The sequence below is a fragment of the Littorina saxatilis genome, linkage group LG13 (assembly GCF_037325665.1).
Source record: "Littorina saxatilis isolate snail1 linkage group LG13, US_GU_Lsax_2.0, whole genome shotgun sequence".
Classification (NCBI taxonomy): Eukaryota; Metazoa; Mollusca; class Gastropoda; order Littorinimorpha; family Littorinidae; genus Littorina; species Littorina saxatilis.
In genome coordinates, this window is record NC_090257.1 from 35,520,122 (window position 1) to 35,546,734 (window position 26,613).

The 26,613-nt window shown below is 45.7% G+C and overlaps 1 protein-coding gene across 1 annotated transcript; it reads left to right on the plus strand.

Moving 5' to 3' along the window:
- Positions 1 to 25,376, plus strand: LOC138945606 (D(2) dopamine receptor-like). Its single transcript, XM_070317056.1, has 2 exons — positions 1 to 1,939; positions 22,089 to 25,376. Exons 1-2 carry the CDS (start codon positions 1,345 to 1,347, stop codon positions 23,453 to 23,455), a joined length of 1,962 nt encoding a protein of 653 aa, XP_070173157.1. The 5' UTR covers positions 1 to 1,344; the 3' UTR covers positions 23,456 to 25,376.
- Positions 25,377 to 26,613: the final 1,237 nt, after the last annotated feature.

Here is a 26,613-nt window from a genome sequence, read left to right on the forward strand (position 1 = left end):
TGGACTCCATCCGGTTACCACCTTGAACGGATATATCCCACAGCGAGCGACATTTCCCGTATAGCGCTCCTCAGGAAATGAACAACTTCCGCCGACGGGTGTGTCATACGTAGTACGTCACGTGCTCGGTGTACATCGCACTGCGTCACACAAACTGGCTCAGGCGGAATCAGATCTGACGGACCCCACCTTGTCATGGTACACAGTTGTGCACAAAATAAAAATGCGAACCCGTGAACGTATACGACCAGGTCAGAAAATTGTCCCGTATGCGGATGATACCAAATGAGAAACTGATCACGTGGGAGTGTTACGAATCATGGGGACGTCAGAACCCGACCATGTCAGAATATGGCCATGTCAGGAATTGGCCACATGAGGATACTACTCTGAGGATTGGTATAGTCAGTGTCCATGATCTATCACGCCCAACTCTTGCAACGGCTTAGTCAAACGTTCATCGGGTTTTTTTCAATCGTAAAGTTGATCACAGATGGTCGTTAGATTGTGTTGCACCACTGAGTTCACAGTCTTCCATTTTAATCAAGAATTCGATGATCCGTCAGAAAGTCTCAAGACCATTTTAGTTAAAGACCAACGAAAGGCTGTCTCATCAGTTGACTTACGCTCTTGAATAATTCTAATTATACACGAATCAAAACCAATCAAATCAGTAAATGATAAACTCAATGAAACAAAAGATAAACGCCAACTATCGTCGACGGAAAGTCATTGTCAACGGCATAATGCACTAGAAAACCCTTTTCCTCAAAGTCGAAAACTGATTTTACAAATGGTTTTACAGTCGTTCAGTATATTGTTGTACAAAACAGCGCCCAGGTTAAAAAACAAAAATCAAGTAAAAAGCAAGTATCTGCTATACTGAAGTCATTTTCAAAGCGGCTCAAAGCGGCTGGAGAGGCCAGTGACTTTACTCTGTGTCCGGTTCGTGTGAGAGCAATTAAGTCAACGTGGGTGACCACGCGCGGGTCTTGACACAGGATGTGAGTATGGTCGTGTGAGACACCCTGCGACGTGATACAGAGGTATAAAGCAGCGGTCGGTGCCAGATGACCATGCAGCCTGACCACAGCACCACTCTTACTCCTGCTACGTTCTGTGATCTGCACAACGGATCTGTTCTTCCTAATCTTCGGCTCGTGCAACACAGTGGCGTGAAAGTGGTGCGCGTAACGTTCTCTCCGGCTTTTCTTCGAGCATCAAGGATTTCTCCTGCTTCTGTTGGAGTATCGGGAGTATCGTCATCGTGTGTGTCCAGCCTTCGTGGTGTCAACCCCTCTCTGGACCCCGCGTCACAAGGGCTAACGACGTAGGGCCGACACGATGGAGACCAACCACTCCCGCAACACTCACTCCGTGCCTCTCTACCTCCTGCCCACCTCCCAGCCCCGTCCGGGGCCCTCCCTCCCCCCACCCCGGCCCCCTCCTCATCTCAGCGTCAGCTCCGTCGTCAGCAGCAGCATCGACGACGGGGGAGGGGGAGGAGGGGGGACTCCCTTCGTGTTGTTCCCCGCCGTCATCTCCCCCACAGACAACAGTGAGCCGTACATAGACACGGCGAGCCACCAGGTGTTGCCCACAGGGGTCAACTCCTACCTCCCGGACTTCTGGGCCGAGGACTGGAACGACACCGTCTCCATTCACAACAGGACTCTGGGGATGAACACGATAGCGGGAGGTGGAGGAGTAGGAGGAGGTGGAGGTGGCGGGCTTGTGGATGGCCCCTACAACTGGGCCATCCTGTTGCTGGCTCCCTTGGTAGTGTTCGGGATCGCGGGGAATACCTTGGTGATCCTGGCCATCTCCCTGGAGCGCCGCCTGCAGAACGTCACCAACTACTTCCTGCTGTCTCTCGCCGTCACCGACCTCCTCGTCTCCCTCATCGTCATGCCTTTCTCCATTATCAACGAGTTTACTGGTGAGGTCTCTCTCTCTCTCTTTTTTCTCTCTTTCTCTCTCTCTCTCTCTTTTTATATTTAGTCAAGTTTTGACTAAATATTTTAACATCGAGGGGGAATCGAAACGAGGGTCGTGGTGTATGTGCGTGTGTGCGTGCGTGTGTGTGTGCGTGCGTGTGTGCGTGTGTGTGTGTGTGTGTAGAGCGATTCAGACTAAACTACTGGACCGATCTTTATGAAATTTGACATGAGAGTTCCTGGGTATGAAATCCCCGAACGTTTTTTTCATTTTTTTGATAAATGTCTTTGATGACGTCATATCCGGCTTTTCGTGAAAGTTGAGGCGGCACTGTCACGCCCTCATTTTTCAACCAAATTGGTTGAAATTTTGGTCAAGTACTCTTCGACGAAGCCCGGGGTTCGGTATTGCATTTCAGCTTGGTGGCTTAAAAATTAATTGATGACTTTGGTCATTAAAAATCTGAAAATTGTAAAAAAAAAATAAAAATTTATAAAACGATCCAAATTTACGTTTATCTTATTCTCCATCATTTGCTAATTCCAAAAACATATAAATATGTTATATTCGGATTAAAAACAAGCTCTGAAAATTAAATATATAAAAATTATTATCAAATTTTTTTTTTCGAAATCAATTTAAAAACACTTTCATCTTATTCCTTGTCGGTTCCTGATTCCAAAAATATATAGATATGATATGTTTGGATTAAAAACACGCTCAGAAAGTTAAAACGAAGAGAGGTACAGTAAAGCGTGCTATCCTTCTCAGCGCAACGAATACCCTGCTCTTCTTGTCAATTCCACGTGCACTGCCTTTGCCACGGGCGGTGGAGTGACGATGCTACGAGTATACGGTCTTGCTTCGTTGCGTTGCGTTCAGTTTCATTCTGTGAGTTCGACAGCTACTTGACTAAATATTGTATTTTCGCCTTACGCGACTTGTTTCTCTCTCTTTCTCTCTCTGTCTCCCTCTCTCTCTCTCTCTCTCTGAAACTCTCCCTCTCTCTCCTCTCTGGAGATAGATACTCTCTCTCTCCAGCTGGCTTGCTTGCTTGAAAGTAAAAACAAAGGTAGGTGGGTTTGAGTCGACAGCAGGGTAGCGGTAGAGAGAGACACCGAAGTATAGACAATGATACACCAAAGCTTATACACTCCACGAGCGTTGGATACACAGTGAGAATATATCCTCGGCCACTTGCCTCAGAAAAGCTAGACCTCATTAGGCATCTCCCCGGAAGTAAGGAAGACGGCAAGACGCAGGTAGAGAGGGGAGAGGAGGGGGGTGGGGATAAAAGGCTACCTCAAAGCTCTCCCTGTCAACAAGTGTGCAGGGAAGAGGTCCAAACAGTCCAACTCCCACCCCAGTTATCTTCCGCTTGTGGACAGTAAACACTCTCCCCTCACGTTGCCCCAAATCATCTCGCTACGGCGCGCCGAGCACAGACCGCCGTCACCACTGCGAGTAGGACGAATCAACGGCCACTCACAAAGCTTATACCTAAAAGCATTGAGTACTTTATATATATAGCATTCATATACCTAGGTACCTACAAGCACGCTTGAAGGAACATAGTGCTGGGCCTTCATTGTGTCAGTGAATATGGACAGTCAGTCCATACCCAACAAATCAGGCCTGTGAGCTTGGCACTATAGTGTAAAGTGATCACTGATTGCAGTGTGATCACTGATTGGATCCCAAAGTTAACCTTCGCAATCGTCTAGCTTTGACCGTTGTTTGTCACAAATATATTCAAGGTATCCCAGGTTCGAATCCGAAGACGAAGTGTGTGGCGGCGGGAACATAAGAAACGCAATGATCACCCAGCGTCGTACCACCATAGATATTCAACTGCTAAGCTGGCAGTGGAATGTCTTTGATTGCAATATCTTTGATTGGAATATCTTTGTTTAACTTTATACATTGAGACGTGAGATTTAACTAAAACAAAATGTCGAGGTACATGCAGCATCAAACTGTAGCGCGATGTTTCCAAGTTCTGAGGTTACGGGGCCTCATTAATGAGGGAAGAAATTCAGCCATATTGATCGTTATCACAAGACAGCATCACAAGGCAGCCATCATCATAGGCTTATTTCTACCATCTTATGGACAAACAGTTCTCGCCGTCACGTTGCGCGATTTCAACCATGGGGAGGCGAGTGTAGTGATGTGGTAGGCCATACCTGGAATATTGAAATATCCACATAACTGAAATTATTGCCAGTTAGCAAAGCTGTTGTTCATTCCTACGTTTTAACTAACAAAAACACACACAAAAACTCTTCACTTGGGGCTTTAAAATGTTCGGAAAATGTACAAATCTTATGTCTGGTGGGCTAAGATGACATGCATATGGCGCTATTTTTGTGTGGTGGATGCAGGGGGGGGGGGGGGCTGGGCTAGGGGACCACTCAGAGACGGCACTCCAGCCACAGACGATGTTTGCCCCTTCGCGTGGCCCCACTCAGCCAAGCGAGAACAGCAAAGTGGCTCTTGCGCAAATCTGCAAGTCAACTTCATCTTTCCTCTTCCCCCCTCCCGGTATCCCCCATTCCCAGTCTCATGCACATTAATTCGACAGGAGACGCAGGCAGATAGTGTGGTGTTGCAGGATGCACAAATCTTACTTTTTTTTTGACCGGCACGCAAACTGCGGGAGGAGGGCAGTCTGAATAGGGACATGGAGCTTGTCTCCCCCTGCTCCCTTGACAGACCCTGCCTACAAATCTTCCCGCCTTTAGTGTCCCCCCCCCCCCCCTCTCTCTCTCTCTCTCTCTCGCTCTCTCTCTCGCTCTCTCGCTCTCTCTCTCTCGCTCTCTCTCTCTATCTCTCATTCTCTCTCTCTCTCGCTTTGTCTCTCTCTCTCTCTCTCTCTCTCTCACACACACCCCACCTCCTCCCTCCCGGACACTCCCCGCCTCACCGGTAACCTTCCTCATTTTATTTCGTGGAAAACTTTCTTTTGCCTCTCGTCTAGAGGTGGTGTTTTTCTTTCTGTGACACTCGAAAAACTGGTGTTTGTGGCCTCTACGTTGCTCCATCTTGCTGGGGGAATCTCTGCCCATTTCTGTGTTTTAACCTTGCGCATGTCATCACACCTCTACCGCCATCGATTCTCTTTTTCATTCCAAATTAGCATTCCCTTTAGTTTCAGGATGTCTTTCCCAATTTTGTTCTCCTGATTTCTCTATGGATAACCGTACTAGAAAAGAAAAAAAACCACTCTTGCACGCATGTACATCCGAAGACAAAGAAAGTCATTGTGTTCTGTTAAAGGCAATCATGTCACAGTGTTATCGCTAGAGCATGGACACGAACAAAAGCAAAAGGTTACGTCGCCTTGCCAAACGCTAGTTCTGCACCCTCTCTCCCTTCCGCAAACGGTGGTGATGATGAAATTGAGATTTAACTTCCTCGGTGTTAGCAGTAGCCAAATACGGACGCATCTTGAAAGTACGCGTCAAGAGTTTCGGGAAGACTCTACTCTGTTTGTGTTGTTGCTTTGTCATCTTAATGTAATATATGCGTAAGTGTAGATGAATGTGCATGAGTTACTAATGCGAAAGAATGTGTATGAGTCGCCTTGTGGTGAGATATGTGCGCGTTATAAGTTCTCGTATTATTATTACCCCTTGCAAGCCATCCCATTCTCACCAAAGTCTATTGCCTTCAGTTCCTCTTCTGCATCCCCAACACCCCTTCCTTCCTTGTCTGCAAGCATTTCTTGAAGATTCTACTCCTTCTACCTGCCCCACTTTGACCACCCCACTTTGACGAAAGTCTAGACCTTGTACACTTGCACCCTCTGTTCCTCAACCCCCCTCCCCCCCCCCCCCCCACCTCCCTTCAAACGGTTAGAGCGGTGGTATCTTATCTTAGAGACCCTCAGTTTTCAACCCACCTCATTATGATCAAAGTCTAGATCTTGAAGTAAACACCTTCTCTCTCTTGCCTCCAAACCCTCCCCTTTAGAACGGCAGTGTCTTGTGTGTAGACGTATACAAAGGGCAGGCGGTGAAGGCTTGCAGAAGGTGGCCATCCCGTGGTGTCGGCAGGACCATGGTACCCTGGCGCCAAGCCAAGCTCTTCAAGCCGCTCAACACACGGGGCGCGAGGCCGCTAATCGACACCATCACATTCATTTCACATTGTCAACCCCTCTATCCCCACTACCAATCATCCAACCACTACCAATCATCCATCCACTACCAATCGTCCATCCACTACCTTCTGTCTTCATCACAACTCCCGTGTTCCTTTTCTGTCAGTTCGGCCAACAAATATCGGTAACATGGCTGTATTTCTTCATTGGCTGTAGCGTGGACCATCAAAAGCCCCTGTCTTGACTGGCCCTTCAATCTGTCTCCAAGGCGCTTAAACACGTGGCACGAGAGTGTTACTCTGTACTTCCACACCACACACACACCGCCATACATCTTCCAAATATAAAGCTTTCCACGTACCCCCTCCCCTACCATCTTCTGTCTTCACCACAACTCCTTTAGTCCTTTTCCGTCCGTTTGGACAAGACACTGTGGCAACCAGGCAGTGCTCCTTCTGTTCGTTGCAGTTTGGACCGTCTCCTGAACGGTTCTGCAACTGCAGATACGTCACTGCATGTCATACTCTTTCCTTGAAGGCTACCACCCAATGCTTCGTCTTGCTCTCTTTGACGTAATGACAGATCATTTAGTTTTCTCATCTCCCTCCATCCCTTGTTTGGCCAGAGATACCATTTAATATTTACAGTATATCTCTCGCACCCGGACCAGCAAACCGCAAACACTTACTTTTTAAATCTTGGCCATTTTTGAAGCGCATATTAACCAACACATTTCTTTGACTGGCCACTGTTGCCTCCGAGGTCGTAAAATCTCATCTTCGTCATTCTCGCCTTCCTTTTAACTTCGTCTACCTACGGCTCTATCGTTATTCCTTCGGCCTTCACATTGCAGCCACCTGCCCATACACCAGGCTTCGCGCCTCCGTTCTCCTTTCAGTCTGGTCTACGAGTGGGTTTCCTACTTCTCTTATTCGTTCCGTCTACACAATGGTAATGCTTTATAGTAACGATGCCCAAGCTCCCATCCTACCCCCCCATTTCAGAACGGCATACAAATAGCTCTCTCGCCTTTCTTAGTCTGGCCCAACAAAAGACCCACGCACCAACAATGGCTCAACCAGCCCAGAATGTCTTCTTAAACGTCGTCATCTCACAGCCTGTACAAGGCAAGCCCCGGCCCGCCGTCTTCATGTTGGACCATGTTCTCTCCTTGGAACGAGGTGGTAGGGATAGGACGGTGGCGATTGTTAGCAGGCACGAATCTCATTAAAAGGATATCTCTGTCACTGTCTGTCTCTCTCTCTCTCTCTCTCTCTCCCCCCCCCCCCCCTCATATCGACCATTTGCGATAAGAGTCGCGAACGAATTGAAATATTAAACACCCACAACCGATGAGTAGAACAAGCAATGGCTACAATAGATTCAAGTGATTCAACTTCATGATTTTGTTCAAGAAAGAAAAAACACGCCAGAAAAAATGGTCACAAAAAGAATATTCTTTTAAAAGCACTGATTGCTCCGGTTTGAAATTGACGCCCATCAGTGTCACAAGCTGTGACTGCGAGTTATGAGAACGGTGTAATTATATCATCACGTGTTGCTTGACTCACACACCGCAGAGCGATCATACGTAGAGGTTACATGCCGAGTCTCAGTGATTATTAAAAATAATGGTCGAAGTTAGCGGATCATTAAAAATGCGAGCTTTAGCGAGCTTTTTCATGACCGCGAACTGAGACCATTATTTTTTATAATCACTGAGACGAGGTGTGTAACCTCTTTATTCCTCCTTTCTTCAGTTATTCAAAGAAAAGAGGAGTTTTTTTGCGAAAGTTTGATCGAATCCTATTCACTCAACCAGTCAACCTGCGCAGGCGATCGATTAATGCGCGGTTGTATAGTTCCGTGCAAATCATTCCATTCTGTTAACACTTCTTGTCAGTTTTCCTATTTTGGACTAAAATCAAGTACACAGATATGCTGTTATTCTGCTGTGGCGGTAAAGGCAGATATTGTGTGTTCTGTATATGTTTTGGTATCGCTTAGGATAATGTTCTTTTGTCAAATGGGACTAGCAGACGAACTTTTGCACCCGTGTTCCAACGTTAAAAACTGTATGAAGTTCAGTTTTCTGGGGAAAATAGTGTATGAAACCGCTTTATGTTGTTTAAATTGATGAGATGTGTGCATTTGGTTGCGTGTGATCTGTTTATTAAATGAAATATTGTTGAAAACTGACCGTCGGATTGCAGTCTGTCGAAGAAACTGAGTGAACAGAAATTTGAAAGGGGAACTACTCTTGTCGCTAGACAAAGTATGAGAGTTACTTGCCTTGAGAATTTGCTTGTGATGAACGTTTGTGCACAGCAGACCTAGATTCAGAAAACAACCAAACTCATGGATTTTATATGGAGATTCATGTGTTCAAGCCTGTAGTTGTTAATTTAAATGCGGTATGTTTGTATTGTTTGCTCCAGAGATGTATACTTCGTACATTAGAGCGTTCGGAACTTTTCAGTCGCAAAAGTAGTACCGACGCAGAACAGCTTCTCAACCCATTGCGCTATCGAGGATTCAGGCTGTTGCTGGGTCGTTATTTGTTTGGTTGCTGGGTGTTTATCGAAAAATAACTAGCTCTACAAGTTTACAGAGGTAAAGAAGCAGAGGGGGGAATAAAGAACGAATAAACACCATCAGGTCAAAATAATGCGCTGTTGATGAACACCGACATAGATAGAGAAAACTTCATTACTTCCAATGACCAATCCATGCGTGATGCATTGTTCACACTGTACTGGCAACATCAGCATAAAATTCACATGTGAAAATGTTAGAACATTTTGCAAGGACTCTACACGACGGATGGACAATTATTGTGTGATGCATTGTTCAAAATGTACCGGCAACATCAGTATAAAATTCACATGTGAAAATGTTAAAACATGTTGTAAGTACTCTACACGACGGATAGAAAATTATTTCAATTGTTCAAAATGATTGCAAAGTTCACGGCACAGTTCATTAAAAGGCGACATACTGCGATAATGAATCATTTTCTTTCATATCGGTAGACAAAGCTGTATTGACCATATGTTTACCAGCGTTTTTAGCTTGCCTTCATAGCTTATCCTCCCTCTCTTTCTGAAGCAGTGCGAGCCAGGGCGTTGACCTATAACCCCCAATTCTAAAGCCGCCATTCTCTATTTCACGCTAGGTTCTTCTTTTATTTTGTTTTTCGTTTTGATGGATAAAAAAAAAAATAAAAGGCAGTAAAGTAGTGCGCGCTCTCTTGGGGGGAGAGAGGCTCAAGACATAACCTTTCATCCGGAAATCTTTCACACGAAATAATGGATGGCATTTTCAAGGTGGATTCACAGCGTATACTTGACTTCCTATCGAAGTGACCAGAGGCAAACAGGGCGGCTGGGAATGGGTGGGGGTGGGAGACAACTGCAGGCAAAAGACTATTAGAGACTATTGCAAAAAATGTGTACACAAAAGAAAAGAAAAGAAAGATTGAACAGAAAAGTAAACAGAGAAGAATTTCTGGCATTTTTCCTTGCTCATTGAGTAAAATATCCCTAGTAATGGTTCCGATTTCTTTCTTTTTATTTATTTGGTGTTTAACGTCGTTTTCAACCACGAAGGTTATATCGCGACGGGGAAAGGGGGGAGATGGGATAGAGCCACTTGTCAATTGTTTCTTGTTCACAAAAGCACTAATCAAAAATGTGCTCCAATGGCTTGCAACGTAGTACATATTACCTTACTGGGAGAATGCAAGTTTCCAGTACAAAGGACTTAACATTTCTTACATACTGCTTGACTAAAATCTTTACAAAAATTGACTATATTCTATACAAGAAACACTTAAGGGTAAAAGGAGAAACAGAATCCGTTAGTCGCCTCTTACGACAAGCTGGGGAGCATCGGGTAAATTCTTCCCCCGAACCCGCGGGGGGAGTTCTGATAGTAACCAACAAACAACATACACGACAAAAGAGGACAAAACAGATAGCAATGCGAGAGAAGGGGGTGGGGGGATTTACAATTTTTGTCTTCATAATATAACGGGCATTGGAGCAAACGGCGAGCAAGCAGGGGGGTGGGATGGAGGGGGAGTGAGAAGAAAGAGGACGCATCGAAAAGAAAATTCTCAGATGAGCTTTACAGCAACATGACGTGGCTGGAATGATAACGACGATGCTATCCTCTCTTTGTCTGTGAGAAACGTCTCGAGTCCACGGCAAAGGTGACAATCTAACGGTAAAATGCCAAGACCTGTCTTTGTTGTGAAAGAAACCCGTTCATTAAAAATCTGTTCCATGCCTTTTTCGCTTTCGACCAATAGCAAGGTTTAGCCCTTTGAACCTTCCTTGCCTATTCTTGCACAAGTGAGCCAAGGGCTTGTTAAGAAAGGCTGAAGTTAAAGGTGCCTTCAGTATTCCCGTGTAAACCAGGTTGTAAGCTGCCATAGATCCGTCCACGCATTTACACAGGAACAGAGAATCCTTTTGTTTGGACACGTACCAAAATTCCACACCCTGGTTGCTCTCTGAGTCTCTCTGTGTAGAGTGGGGTGTTGTGCACTCCATCACAAACATCAACGAAGAAGAAGTGGAAAGAGAAAAGGGCGAAGAAGAAATGCCGATAATTTTACACTAGGAAGTTTAGGGGTGTGTATAGGATTCGCTTGATGTGTTTGTGTGTTTGTGTGTTTGTGTTCGCATATAGATCTCAAGAATGAACGGACCGATCGTCACCAAACTTGGTGAACAGGTTCTATACATTCCTGAGACGGTCCTTACAAAAATTGGGACCAGTCAAACACACGGTTAGGGAGTTATTGGTGGATTAAGATTCTACAAGGACTTATAGAGGGACACCCTCGTTGGTCAAAGGGAAATAACCATTCTCACTGCCACCAACTGAGAAGGTTATTTCCCTTTGACCAACGGGGGTGTTTTTCCAACCTCATAGGAATTTCTTGTTTTTTTAGGAGAACGTCTCGACATAGCAGAGTACAAATAAACTATTGCAAGTGAACAACGTGAGAAAGCAAGGTAATTCCCACCAACAGAGTATTTCAACTCAAAACGCATCTGAAGGGACTTGGAGGAGCTGATGGGTTGCCGTCCAAACCTCAGCTTCCAGTCTCGTCAAAGGCGCCATCCTTTTTGCGCACCCAATCTGACCACGCTTTCATCGGGAACAACTTGATCCTTTTTCTTTGAACACAGATCCAACATCTACAGCCTGGCTGCGTCTCATTCTATACAGGGTGGACATCATTTTCTGATTTAATTCATAGATTGACATAGTTGTCGTTTAAAATACTAATTCAACACACACCAAAAATTGAAGAAAAACAACGACCATAAAGCAGTCGGGCAGTACAATGTTGATGGGTGTCCAAGTTAAAGACAGCTCTTGTTCCATGTGAAAGCTTTGACAGATCTTTGTCGGCGGAGCATACTCGTGTGCCCAAGGACAGTACCTTTTAAGAAGAAGACGAGGCAACATATTTCCCATTATCTCGGAAGTAGTAGAAGTAGAGGGAGAAGGGGGAAAAAACTTACACTATTTCGGACGAAAAAATCGGTTGAGAACTTGTTAACACCGCTGGAACAATGCCCACACCCCTACCCCCTTTAGCTCCCTCCCTAGGTGTTTGTTTGTTTGTTTGTTTATTTGTTGCTTAACGTCCAGCCGACTACGCAGAGCCATATCAGGACGAGGAAGGGGGGGATGAAGGGGGCCACTTGTCAAGCGATTCCTGTTTACAAATGCACTAACCCATTACTTGTGTCCCAGCAGGCTTTAGTAAAACTAAATTAATACCTACTGGAAGATTACCAGTTTCCAGTATGTTAAAATAGGCTTAACCTATCTACTGCTGGACTTACATCAGAACACTAACAGATTAAACTATACATGAATCGCGAGACAAGCGGCAAGAGAAGAGATTTTTGGAAAAAATACAGGTGAATGAGCAAGAAGGCAGAAAAAAGAAAAGAATTCATGAAGAAAAAGAGAGCATGACAGGAAAGAGGAACCAAAAATCTACCTAACAGCAAACTAGAAAGCTCCTGCGGTTCCAAAAACAGGAGGGGCCTTTAATTTCATAACCGCAGTGCCCCACTGCGGGACTCCCTAGGTGTAGCAACACCCCCACTGCCAATGACCAGAGGCGCGAAGCGTCAGAGAATGGGGGTTGCAATCAGGGCGTGTGATTAGCGGCAGAGTGGCAGCAACAGCCATTGTGCGGCTTGCAAGGGTCCACACCGACAAATTGGACAAGAGAGCAAGAAGCCATCAGGGGAAAAGGGACACTGACACGAAGGTGAAACACAGAACGCCCTGGAGAAAGCATGGGAGGGCTAGGGGAACGGTGCTTACAGGAGTCCGGGTGTAAGAGAAGGAGTTGAAAGAGGGGGGGGGGGGGGGGGGCGAGCGAGAGAGAGAGTGTGTGTGTGTGTGTGTGACAAATGTGAAAACCACAACGGATCGCGGACAGCATGGCTGGGTTGGGTGCAGGAGAGAGAGAGCGAGGGGGAGAGAGAGAGAGGGAGAGAGAGGGAGAATGATTGCTCGTGGACAGCAGCTGATGCGCTCGTTATTTTGCCTTTTCACTCAGGTTGTTGTGGTTGCACTGTTCGGTGAGCGAGCAATTATTGCTCCTTTCCCTTTAACAACAACACGCCATCTTATTTATTTCTTTAATATTTTTTTTCTCAATTTTGGTCGTGAAGTGAAGAGGAGATAGGGTTTGCGAAGGCCGCCAACTAAACGAGGAATGAACGTCTCATCATCACCTCAATCTGCAAGCTCTAGCTTGCGTCCGCTTCAATTCTTCACTCTGTGTCGTTTTCTTTCTTTGTTTGGTGTTTAACGTCGTTTTCAACCATGAAGGTGAAATCGCGACGGGGAAAGGGGGAAGATGGGATAGAGCCACTTGTCAATTGTTTCTTGTTCACAAAAGCACTAATCAAAAAATTGCTCCAGGGGCTTGCAACGTAGTACAATATATTACCTTACTGGGAGAATGCAAGTTTCCAGTACAAAGGACTTAACATTTCTTACATACTGCTTGACTAAAAGCTTTACAAAAATTGACTATATTCTATACAAGAAACACTTAACAAGGGTAAAAGGAGAAACAAAATCCGTTAGTCGCCTCTTACGACATGCTGGGGAGCATCGGGTAAATTCTTCCCCCTAACCCGCGGGGGGTCTGTGTCGTTTAAAGACGTCGTCCTTCTCGTATAAAACATCATGTGCAAACACCATCACAAAGCTGTCCATGCATTAACAAGGGATAATAGCACCCCCCCCCCCCCCCCCCCCGCCACACTCCCCTTTCCAAGTGGACACATTTTCTTGCAATCAAAAGCCTGGCTGATACCCATATGCAGAGTGGAGTAGTTTATTTATTTATTTTTCTAAATTTATTTATTTATTCATGTTTGTCAATTTTTCCTAATTTGATTTCGCAATCTGCCAAATTAAGTCAGCAAAAAACATGCCCGCTCTGCACAGAAAGGTGGGGGGGGGGGGGAGTGGGTATGTGTTCCAAAGGAAGGATGACACTAACGTATGTAAAAGCCAAGACGATTTGATAATGGTTGACGTGATGTTTTACACAAAACGGAAGGTATCTTTCAGGACAAACATGGGGATTTATGAGGACGTGGAGGGGGCAAAGGCGGGGGGCGGGGCGGGAGAGAGAACTTTACAATCAACTGAGCATACACGTGCATAAACAAATACAGACATACATATATATATAATATGTAAAAACATATATATAAATTAACATAATTATACAATACACACGTGTACGTACGAGTGGATAGTAGAGGAAGGGAAATACAGGGTGAGAGAGGAGAAAAGAGAGGTGGCGGTGGCTGTACAGGGTGAGAGAGGAGAAAAGAGAGGTGGCGGTGGCTGTACAGGGTGAGAGAGGAGAAAAGAGAGGTGGCGGTGGCTGTACAGGGTGAGAGAGGAGAAAAGAGAGGTGGCGGTGGCTGTACAGGGTGAGAGAGGAGAAAAGAGAGGTGGCGGTGGCTGTACAGGGTGAGAGAGGAGAAAAGAGAGGTGGCGGTGGCTGTACAGGGTGAGAGAGGAGAAAAGAGAGGTGGCGGTGGCTGTACAGGGTGAGAGAGGAGAAAAGAGAGGTGGCGGTGGCTGTACAGGGTGAGAGAGGAGAAAAGAGAGGTGGCGGTGGCTGTACAGGGTGAGAGAGGAGAAAAGAGAGGTGGCGGTGGCTGTTTGAACGGAAAATACAACACCACAGTCATGCAAGCGCCCAGGAAATACCCGTACCACTTCATTTTCGGACAATTAATCTCTAATATACTTTTCAGTCGTCAAAACTCAATTTTTGAGGAAACAACGTCAACACCTTGTGTTCTCGTAAAACTCGAACCACCGCTAGCCCCAAAACTCAACCAAGTGGTAACGCACTTGCGCTCGGAAGCGAGAGGTTGCGAGTTCGACCCTGGGTCAGGGCGTTAGCAATTTTCTCCAGTCCCCCCTTTCCTAACCTAGGTGGTGGGTTCAAGTGCTAGTCCTTCGGATGAGACGAAAAACCGAGGTCCCTTCGTGTACACTACATTGGGGTGTGCACGTTAAAGATCACACGATTGACAAAACGGTCTTTCCTGGCAAAATTGTATAGGCATAGATAAAAAATGTCCACCAAAATACCCGTGTGACTTGGAATAATAGGCCGTGAAAAGTAGGATATGCGCCGAAATGGCTGCGATCTGCTGGTCGATGTGAATGCGTGATGTATTGTGTAAAAAATTCCATCTCACACAGCATAAATAGATCCCGGCGCCTTGAGTCCGAGTCTGGAGATACGCGCGCGATATAAGACTTCATACAATAATAACCAAGACTTCAAACACAAACAAGCATACAAGCAAACAAACGTCAGCAAGACTGCATTTCACGAGCAGTGGACTTCCAGAACGTACGAGAATACGATAATTTTCTATTTGTTTGCACGTACCACCGCCCGCACGAAAATCTATTAAACTCTTTCAGGATAAGTAAGTGCAGAACTAAATACATCAATATCAAAGTCTGGGCAAATCTATATTGCATGCCAAGCCGGTTAACCCTCTGCCCATGGCCCACAAGTAGCAAGTGGGGTGGAATAGCGATAAGGCAATAAGACGGCCACTGGAAGAGCCACTTCACTTCAACGGTCCCCCCATAAATCGTCTGGCCAGCCCCAAAACTTGCAGTGCACTTCCGCTTCAAGGCTCTTCGATGGTACTTTACAAACGTTTGTGTTATCTACATTTCCGTCACGGTCTGAATCATGTTTCCTCATCATCAGAGTGTACCTATACTTTCGTGCCAAAGAGCTTCACTAAAGCGCAGTTTGTTTTACGAACAGCGCATAAAAGTGAGATCTAAAAAAACCATGTTCCTCTTGCTTTCCACTTTTTTTCTTTCTTCTTTAATTCTATACATGCACTTTCTCAAGTTGGATGCGCAGCTTCTGAACTCAGGCAATACAATACAATCCTCAGGAATACAAAAGTTCACACACGCACACGCTCTCAACCACTTTCTTCTTTCATACCACTGGCCAGCAAGAAACTCAGCCATCAGGATCTATAGGTCCGAACCAGAGAGGCAGAACAAGTGGGGGAAAATCAAGCAGATAAAACAGAAGGGCAATGTATCCAAAGATGCCAGAGACTAGGAGCGGAGGAAATAGTCCAGATACCCTCGTTAACGACGACAGGGACAGCTAGCTACCAGAAATACTATAAAAGAGACCTTGATAGATCCTCTGGAGTTTCTCTTCGCGTCCCCTCAAGAGTAAACTGAGAGAAAATCATGCCCCTTGAACAACTTTTTTAAAGACAGTAAAAAAATTAAAAAAAGCAATATAATTAGGTACCCTTGTTTGAAAAGAAACATACACAACCAGACCTCTTTATTTCCTTAAAAACAAGAGTAATTATCACAGTCGAGTGGAGAAAGTAGCCAACAATGCAGGGTGTGAGCCAAGGCAGAAAAAGAGCCTGGCCAGAGGCAGAAAAGCAGGTGAGGAGAGTGGGCTAGATAAGGCAGGACAGGCGGTTGTTCACCTCGGCCCCTGCAGGTCACAGAAAAGATAGCAAAGACACGTGCTGCACGGACACAGAGATTATAACGATGTCTATATCTCTGTGTGCACGCTCCTATCTTCTATCTTCTTGCCTTCTGTCATGCGCGCGTCACGCCAACATGCTTATATACTTCTGAAGTTACTTCTTCGTCAGCGTTATGACCAATCTCACACATCTTGAACACTCAGTCAAAGCCTGTATGGTTGGCTAGTACACCGGCTTTGACTCAATCAGCGTTTGTGTCTCAGACTACAGATTATATGATTCGTAGCTAGAACTGTAAGCACATTTCGCGGCGATCGTTTTAAAGTAGGGCAGAACACCCTTGAACTTTGAACAAACGCATACGGCGCCTACGTTGTGCATGGCTGTCCACAACTACACTGTTCGCGTTGAACAAAAAATTCCACTATTTTATGAGTTTCGTGTGAACATACCAGAAATTTTTATCAATTCATCTACAAAACAGCCACAAGCAAATCAAATTCAAACAGCAACAAAAAGCGTCCACCGTACCGCTTTCGGGGAGCTAGAGAGTAGCGGTCGAGGTCTGAGAAGGGTGTGGAAATGCCAGGATTGGCAGGAAGGAAATCCAACGATACCGTTACTCAATTCATTTAGAAATCAACAACAAATACGTGAACTGATTTCATCAAAACATAATTTCAAAAAAAGGATAAGTATACCAGAAGAAAAAAAAATCGCACAATATCGTTCATCAATTCATTTATAAAATAATAAAAATAAAAATAAAATAAAAAGAAGACGAAAATACATGAAATCATTTCATCATTAGACATTTTCAAGAAAAAAAGCGACCACCGCTTTCGGGGAGCGGTAGAGGGGAAGGGGAGGGGGGGGGGGGGTGAAGAATTGCATAACATGCGGAACGTGCAGTGCACCAAATGCACAGCAACTCGGCGCGTTTTATAGGACAGATAGGGACGAGTTGAACGTGCACCCTGGATCACTTTTCCTTTACCTGGGGGGAGAAATGAGCACACGAGGCACCTCGCTATCTTCCTTATCTCCCGTTTATCCTGTCCTCACGGTCATCGCTTTTCACGCACGTTGCAACTGCATCTGTTGCCCTGTTTATGTATATATTTATTGCCTGGGTTTTATCTTGTATTTATCTATATATTTATTTATTTATTTATTCATTTATCTATGTATTTATTCATTGATTTTGTTGACTTTGAAGTTAAAACCTATCTAATCAACTTGTTGTTTATTTATTTATTTATCTTTATTGTAAGTTTTATTGCGCTTACTTTGATGTAAAAAGCTCTCATTGCCTTTGAAATATCAGCAGTTCAAAAGTCAAGATTAAGCTGGTAATAGAAGTTGGTCCTGTTGGAATGGTTCTCCATACTGTCAAGGAGAAAACCGAGCTGTAAAGAATGCCAGAAATAAGGGAGATTGACTGATTGTCAACACTACAAGAAGTGGGAAAAGATAGAAGGGGTGCGTTGGACTTGAGAGCACACACACACACACACACACGCATGCGCGCGCGCGCAGCTTGAGGGTCAAAGAAGCTTACGGAGACACTAGAAGGTTTGTTTGTTTGTTTGTTTGTTTGCTTAACGCCCAGCCGACCACGAAGGGCCATATCAGGGCGGTCGCTAGAAGGTCCTGTTCAATCACCAAACAGTGTTTTATTCACGACGAGGCCGACACAAATGTAAAAACATCATTTCTAATCGTCAAAAATCGTTTCAATCACAGGAGAATTGTGTTTAATCGTCAAAATCTGTTTCGTTGTGTACGAAGACGACATGGGAGCAAAACCATCATGTTTACCCCATCCACATGTGTTTGAGTTAGTCACTACCGTCGGTCTCCCAATCTGCCCGTCTTTGCGTTCCTGACGCTGTGTGTAAAATGGACGCAGTGGAGCAATGTCCTCGCCATCAATCGCCTCCCGCCCGCCAGCGACTAATGGCATCTAACCATCTTCCCAGTCCTACTTCGCTTAGTCCCTACTTTCCCATTATTTATCATTTGAACTCCACCTCGCTGCCTCACTAAATCCTGGCTTTTCCAGCCCAAATCCTGCCTGTCTGACTCTATCCCCTCCCACCTATCCCCTGCTACACTCCCACTCACATTCTTCTCCTACTACAGTGGAACCCCTCTTTAGAGCCCCCCCCCCCCCCCCCAAACCACCTCCAATTTAAGATGCCCACCTTTCAAGACCTTACTTTTTCACAGTTTATGTTTACAACCTCTGTAAATTTAACTCCGTTTTAAGGCTACATCCTTTTCAAGACTTGAATTTCTTAGATCGGGGAAGGTCTTATAAAGCAGGTTTCACTGTAGCATGAACTGTGTCCGCCCTTCCCTTACCAGAACTATTACCAAAAGTACCAATGCCACACCATCGGCACGGTAAAGAAGCTTACAAGGGCCATCGCATCAAGATGGGATTGCAACCATAGTAGAATATAGTGGGAGAAATATTCGCCGTTGGCGTGGAAACCGATAAAGCGGTGTCAGATAAAGACTACGAGTTTTATGAGGCAAAGGTCGAGCAGGGTCAGCAGTAAAGTGCTCTGGTCACGTCACTTATCTCCATCCATCCATGTTTACAACTGTGCTCGTTTTCGTCTGATTGCATCATAACTTGTACTTTTCCATTTTATATCACCATACATCAAGAAGAAATCGATAAAAGACTGCTACTATTCCATTTGTGAATGTTTCGCGCTGTCCATGATTAAGTGTTCCATACATTAATCTTTTGTTTGCGTGCGTTTAAATTCACAAAGCCATCCATTTTAACTGCTGTCCTCGGTTGTTGTTTGTTTCTGATCGCAGCACAATTTGTACTAGTTAGTTTTCAATTACCATTACCAACAAAAACACGCAACGGACTGCCAACGTTTCATTAAACCATACTAACTTTTCTCGTGCGGTTTTGTTTTTTCATTATTATTTATTCACATCGCCATCAAGTTTACAGCTGCCTTTCTGTTGTTTCTTTAATCGTACTTGTACTATATCGTTTTATATTTCTTCCTAAACTAACTTCAATTCTGCTCTCGCTTTTCTTACTGCAGCGCAGCTTGTTTTATTTCACTTCACATCTCTCCATCAACTCCCTTTCCTGCAACCCCCGTGTTTTCTGAAAGCAGCGCGACATGAACGCAACTTGCGCTAATTTCCTCTTGATTGTTCTGTACTTTTGCCTCTGATGTTATTCAGCATTTTATCTTCTCCCCCCCCCCCCCCCCCCTTCCTACCATTTTTATTGTTGTAGCATTAAATGTTTTACTCTGCTTCTTGGAATGGGTACTTTACTACCATTTCTATCGCATGTCATTTTAGGGTCTCTTTGATCGCAACTGTGTCAGCGGTTGTAGCCGTTTCACCGTTGCACAGTTTGATTCACGTTATCACTGTGCCCCAGTTTCATTCTCAGGTGTTTGTCTTTCATCACTTCAACGGGTTTTGTCTTGTGTTACCCGACACTTTTTGGCGCGTGGGGTGGGTCATTTTTGTAGAGTAGGAAAAATGTTAAAATTATTCCGCCTCAAAAAAATATTCTTTAAAAAAAAGAAGAAAAAAAAAGGGTGTGTTCGGAAGGGGTGTTCCATATATACCCCCCCCCCCCCACACAAAAAAAAATTAAAGGGGGGGGATTACAATAAGGATTTTCGGTTCAGTTGCCCCTTATTCGGACAATGTCCCTCAAACACATGTTCAACTACTTTGCATTTGTTTTGATTAAAATGTCCTTCTCCTGACTGTGTCAAAATTGAAAGTGAGACAGCTTTCCAACCCAACCACAATTTTAACCCGCGGTCGCACAGAGATCGTGATATTAACCAGTACCATCGACTGTCAAAACTATGTGAATTTGACAAATTGTGAAAGCAGCGCGCATGTGATAGCAGTAAAGGGCAAGACTTTTTTTTATAGGGAAGTAAAAGGAGATTGGCTGAAACTTCCAAGCATAAAAACAATGCTTTGCACGAAGACAAAAAAGTCTGATTTTTAGAACACACGCATAAAGGCCAAGTATAGCTATCAGTTTATATCGCTCAATCCATCAGAACACGTTCTTCTTTAACGGTTTTATTTTCTCTGTTAATTGCTCTGCTGCCATATACTCAAAAGGGCAGACTATCATAAACAGGAATATGATGCCATACAACATTTGATTTAAAATGGCGCAGGGTTTCACAGAGAAAATAAGGTTGTCTTTGAGCTGGCGAAAACCACTTTTCGAACCTTTCGTATTGTTAAGGCAGTCTCGTAAGTTCAGCTGAACTCCCCAGATGAGAGAGACAGAGACAGACAGCAGACAGAGACAGACAGACAGACAGACAGACAGACAGAGAGGAGGGGGGGGCAAGCAAACGGAGGGACAGAGCGAGACTCTGTGCTTGGTTCTGTCATAGGTCCTTAGTTCTGTGTTTCAAAAGCCCACGTCAGACTCACGTCTTCATTGGAACTCGTCTACTCTCAACAAAAAAAAATAAAAAAATCGCGCGATTGCAGGAGGTTTACGATACAATTGAAGGAAAGTGGCCGCAGTGTGTGTAATCAGTGGAAATAATGGTCCGCCCATTGCCTGGCCAAATGTCCAGCCTCTTGACAAGGCATGATAATCGGCGGCAGAGTCCCAAGACACAAACAAACGGAGCGTGTAACTTCTGCTTTTCCTATAAATATTCATAATCTCAATCATTGTTCGCTTGCTTGCTTGCTTGGACGGTTTGCTGGTGAGGTTTTCTACAAATGTGCATACTCGCCATCCTCGTTTGGTTGGTTGGTTGGTGACTGGTATTTGGCTTTTCTTGTATAATGGTTTTGTTTGGTTGATATGTACGTGTATGTGTGTGTCGGGGGGGGGGGGGGGGCGTCTCCTTACTCTGACGGAGGTAAACTCAGAACAGTGCTACCAAATCTATAAATCATACTACTACACCAAGTAGAATATCTTTGATACCACTAAGATTGTGTGTTTTGAGGCAATCGGATATACTATGTCCACCTCCCCCACCACACACACACACACACACACACACACACACACACACACACACCGCCTCCTCAAGCAATATATATTCCAACACCTTCTCTCAAACACACGGTAGCCAAGCGGTGTACCTACGTTTGTCTGACAGAAAGAACCGGGACGTCTTCGCTTCATTCATTCATTCCTGGCTGAAATCAATGATCTCCTTATGCTTCATGCACTCTCCATGGCAAGTGCCCCACATCTCTTCATAAACGACTTGCTTCTTCACCTCTTCGCAATCACAAGCTATTGAAGAGAAAGAGAGAGAGAGAGAGAGAGAGAGAGAGAGAGAGAGAGAGAGAGAGAGAGAGAGAGAGAGAGAGAGAGAGAGAGAGAGAGAGAGAGTAGCTCTAATGAAATAATGCCAGTGCTTTTATCTTTTTTCCAATTTACTCCAGCGTTGATCTTACAGAACGCACACGCACACAAAGTAGAGACGGAGGAGAAAAAATACTCAGAGAGTGTCGGCGGCGAAAACCGAGTTTGTAGTCAAGATGGTCATAACAAGGTTCCACACGGTCACTGCACTGTCTATATGCCATTCCTTTCATTTCTTATTTTGTAATGACCTTTCTTTCTATATAAATTACCATGATCCTTATTCACAGGCTGTTTTGTTCCCTGTGTACCGGTGAGTGGCACTTCGAGCTGACCCTTTGTGACTTGTCCTTGACAGCGACCACCCTGAGAAGGATCTCTCTCTCTCTCTCTCTCCCTCTCTCCCCCTCTCCCTCTCTCCCCCTCTCCCTCTCCCTCTCCCTCTCTCTCTCTCTGATGTTTTTTTAAATACATTCACTCACCACACAAATTGCACAATTATCCATTTTGACCATGAACAAAAGTCTTTCTCTTCTTCTTTCTCTGTACACATGTCCATCTTCAATCACTGACAGCCTGTCGTTGTGTTGTGTGTCAACAGGTCGGTGGCAGTTCGGCCTGATCCTGTGCAACCTGTTCGTGACGGCGGACGTGTTGATGTGCACGCTGTCCATCCTGCACCTGTGCACTATCTCGCTGGAACGCTACATCGGCATCCGCTACCCGCTGTGGGCCAAGAACAAGTCCGGCAAGCGCACAGTGCTGGTCAAGATCACGCTGGTCTGGACGCTGGCCATCGCCATCACCTCGCCCATCACCGTGCTGGGCATCGTGGGGCAGGACAACATCTTCCAGGACGGCCAGTGCTTCCTGGCCAACGACCACTTCATCATCTACGGCTCCATCTTCGCCTTCTTCATCCCGCTCACCATCATGGTGGTCATGTACGCCCTCACCGTGCGCATGCTCAACAAGCAAGCCAAGTTGTGCGGGGCCGGGGCGGGGGACGAGGCGGGGACAAGGGGGAGGGGGGGCCGGGAGGGGATGCCCATGATCCGCCGTTCCACCAGCCGCCGGCACTGGCAGCGGGAAAACAGACACACGGTGCTCGGCACCTCACGCAACTCCTACTACCACCGCAACCACCATCCTAGCAGAGAGCCGCTCACCGCCACGAACTCCTACCCCTTAGGGGCGGGCGGGGCGCGGTTCTCTCAGCGCTACCAGCCGCTCAGCAAGCGCAACACACTGCCGCACTACCATGATCGGGAGAGCTCCATTCCCAGAGAGACGCTGCGCGAGTCCGCCGAGTTCGAGTACTGCAACGGCAACGGCAGGGGCAACAGTGACGAGCACCTGGACGCCAGCCCCACCAAGAAGAGCTGGCGGCGCCTGGTGCAGAAGAACGCGGGAGCGCTGCAGGACATGCATGACGAGGAGGCGGAGGAGCCGCGGCGACTCAAGGAGCTGGTCCGCAAGCACCACGTAGCCGTCAAGGCGGCCAACATCCTCCTGATGCGGCGGGACCTGCTGCGCAAGGAGAACAGCTCGGTGCAGACGGAGCAGAAGGCCAGCAAGGTGCTCGGGGTGGTCTTCATGATCTTCGTGGTGTGCTGGGCGCCCTTCTTCTTGGTCAACATCCTGCAGGTGCTGTGCTCGGACTGCTCCTTCTCGCCCACCCTCTTCACGGTCTTCGTGTGGCTGGGCTACGTGTCCAGCACGCTCAACCCCATCATCTACACCGTCTTCAACAAGATCTTCAAGCTCACCTTCCTCAAGCTGCTGTGCTGTCGCTACGGGCTGCTCAACAGAGGCAAGCGGCGCAGCAACAACTCCACGCCGCTGGCCAAGGCTGCCGCGCGACACAACAGCAGCGGGGCTAACTCACACTCCGCCCTCATCACCTGCAACTCCATGTGTCGGAGCAGCGCCGGCAGTAGCTCCAACATGGAGGAGTCTATGTGCTGACCCTGGCTCCAACACCTGTCCCCGGTCTGACCTACCATTCAGGTGTTTGTGTCACCTTTCCCACATCGTCCAAGGAAAGATCCGTACAGGTGTTTTGGTGAGCTTTCCCACATCGTCCAAAAAAAAGATATATCCGAACATATATACGGTGTTGTCAAGGTTACGAAATTCGTCTGCGATTTCCGGGAACTCACTGGAGGTATGACTGAATGAGTCAATGTGCTAACACTGGTTTTTACACATGTACTAGTCGACCAGCCATAATTTCTGAACATCTTTGAAGAAAGTATTGCTGAAGCAATCAATGTGTTGATTCGTTGCTTTTACTCCCTTCCAAAGTGGCCTGATATTCAGGTATCTCTTTGGGATGACCTCTGAACGGGAATAACGTGCTGCTTGTATGAAAGAGTGAGATGAACGGTTATCCAGTCATTGTCGTGTGCATTATCTACGGGGGAACCCGGACGTGGGGAATACAGCAATGTGTATACAGGGTGCGCGTGTCGTCGCTGTGAGAGAGCAGTTAGGGAGGAATACAGTGGTCTCTTTCGCTGACCCCAGCTCTCAGCAGTTCGTGTATGTGCCCAAAAAATTCGCAGGAGAACGGTTTATTCACTGTAAAATGATACGAAGCTGTGGGAGGGGGGACACAAAGGAATCCCTCTGATTTATCCCAGCTCTGAACAATTCGTATTCGTGCAAGAGAATATCACAGGATTATGGTTCATTCACTGCATAGGTTACCATGCTGAAAGTGCATGGAATGCTCCTCTGATGACACCTTCAAACACAACCACAATGGGTCTCTTCTACAAGTGTTTTACACTTCTCCAGGAGAGTACTTGTCCATTATGAAAGCGGCATTGACAAGTATACGCCCATCGACCATCGTTTATTCACAGGAGTACTTCTCTATTTGTGAAAGCTGTACAGAAGGTACACGGCTATCGACCATCCTTATTCCAGGAAGTATTTCTCAACTGTGAAAGCGGCACTGAAGGTAAACGCGGCTATCGACCGTTATACAAACCATTCAAACTCACAAGACCGTTTATCTGTTGTTTACAATTTTCTCCATTTTTTCCCACGGGTATAGCACCAGAGAAAGACGAGAGTCCGTAGACTCTGAACCATTCAAAAATCACAAGGGCTATGGTTGCCCTAAACACTTTTTACAGAAGAGTGTTAAACTGTCCAGGGTGCCGTATTCACGGTCTACACATACTGACCCGTCACGAAAGTATCCGTTCATCAGTAGAATATTTTATTTCTACAATGAAAGTCCTGACGCCATACTGTTGGAGAAGTATTAAAGGGGTCCATGGCGGTATCTGCGCTGTGTTCTTTAAGCCATGGGTTGATGGCAACCCTACTTTACACTTCACATAACCCCTTTGCCCTCTGTGTATCTAACGGCAAGTCGTAGTAACTTTCCATAGTGTGCAGGAATAACGAACAACTTGGAAAAGGGCGTCTGCAGTGTTTAGAAGGAAGAAATTATCCATGTGTTCTTTCCACCTTGCGCTGATGTGAGCCACACACCTTTGTGGTATCGTCTACTCCGTAAATCTTCTTGTTGGGCAACTGGATATCGTCATCACTTTCTTTTTCATCACCCGCGGGCCACAAGAAAAGAGTTCACGCGATGTTCATGCATTCTTATCCAAAACTTCTTGTCTTGATGACGTTTTAATGTGTTCATTCTTTGAGTGTGGACTTCAACACTTCACCCATAACAATCCATTGAACGATTCTACACGTGCGGCTTTCAATTCTGCTGTGAACTCGTGAACTTGATAAGATGGATATGACCCAGCAGAATGACTTATGCATTGGAAAGCCATCTGGTTATACCCCACCCTCCCCCTGCTTCAAATACAGAAATGACTTATGCATTGGAAATTCATTTGACTATCTAACCCCTCCCCCCCCCCCCCCCCCCCCCCCCACCACCCTCCAGCTTCAAATACAAATCGACTTATGCATTGGACAGTGATCTGGTTACCCCCCCACCCCTCCTCAAAAGATGGCGGTATTCTCCTGCAAGCATTTAGAAGGACTGATGTGCAAAGTTCTGTGATTCACTAAACCTAGTTTTCGTGTAAGTAGACCTACATAGTTGTTTGCATAATACTACTGAAGTCGTGTCTGATTCGCATTCTTATATGATGTCCAGTATGTGATATCGAGCTTCATATCTGATTTCGTGATTCATATTGCATTAAGCAACTCTTTAAGACAACCCAATGCATTAAAACACTTACAGAAAGTGAAACGATGGGAGGAAGTTGCAGGCTGGACTTTAAAAGATATTTCTATCTTGCTGTAAGTTCTAAGGATGTGCTTCGGATTCGAAGACACTGGAATACGTGCACATGTACCCCTCTCTCGATTAAAACGTTGGTGCATGGACCATATTTATACTGGTGTAAATTATATCGCCACAAAGCTGAATCAACTTTATTGTTCGTTGACTCTTCCCCCCACCTCAAAACTTTGTATCGCTAGCTGTAGATGGTGTGCAAGCCGTGTGTGTGTGTGTGTGTGTGTGTGTGTGTGTGTGTGTGTGTGTGTGTGTGTGTGTGTGTGTGTGTGTGTGTGTGTGTGTGTGTGTGTGTGTGCGTGCATGCGAGCGACTGTGCGTGGGTGCAAGCGTGTGTGCGTGAGTGCATGCATGCGTGCGTGTGTGCGTGTGCGTGCGTGCTCATAACTAGATTCTGTCTACTTGCCCGCCTGTTCGTCAACTTGTTTTTGCACAGTATCTGTGCGTCACAGTGTGCAACAAAAACGGCTAAGCAAAGTGACACATACCTAATTAGGACAGACAATTTCAACTCATGCATTATAACTCACGGATCAATCAGACCATGAACAGTATATATGACATTGTAAATTGTTCGCTAGTTCAGAGTCCTGTATCCTTGTTGTCATGAGCTATTGTGATAGGACGAATCGAAGCTGAAATGTGTCTGAAATACCAGGTGGAATGCAAGTGAGTTTGACAATAAACGGGTGACGTTATGCCAGAAAAAAAGAGTGCGTGGTTCAATGACTCCTTGCACACTGAGCTGTTGTTGTGTCTGTTCATTGTCCATGTATGTTATTTTAAAATGTTGCTTTGCGTGTCCTTTTTTCATTAAAATGTTCTCTTCTCCTTG

Excerpts from the sequence above, each read along its gene's own strand:
- LOC138945606 (XM_070317056.1), top strand. The coding sequence starts at position 1,345 with ATGGAGACCAACCACTCCCGCAACACTCACTCCGTGCCTCTCTACCTC. Across the intron at positions 1,940-22,088 it reads CATTATCAACGAGTTTACTG|GTCGGTGGCAGTTCGGCCTG; the intron begins GTGAGGTCTCTC and ends GTGTGTCAACAG.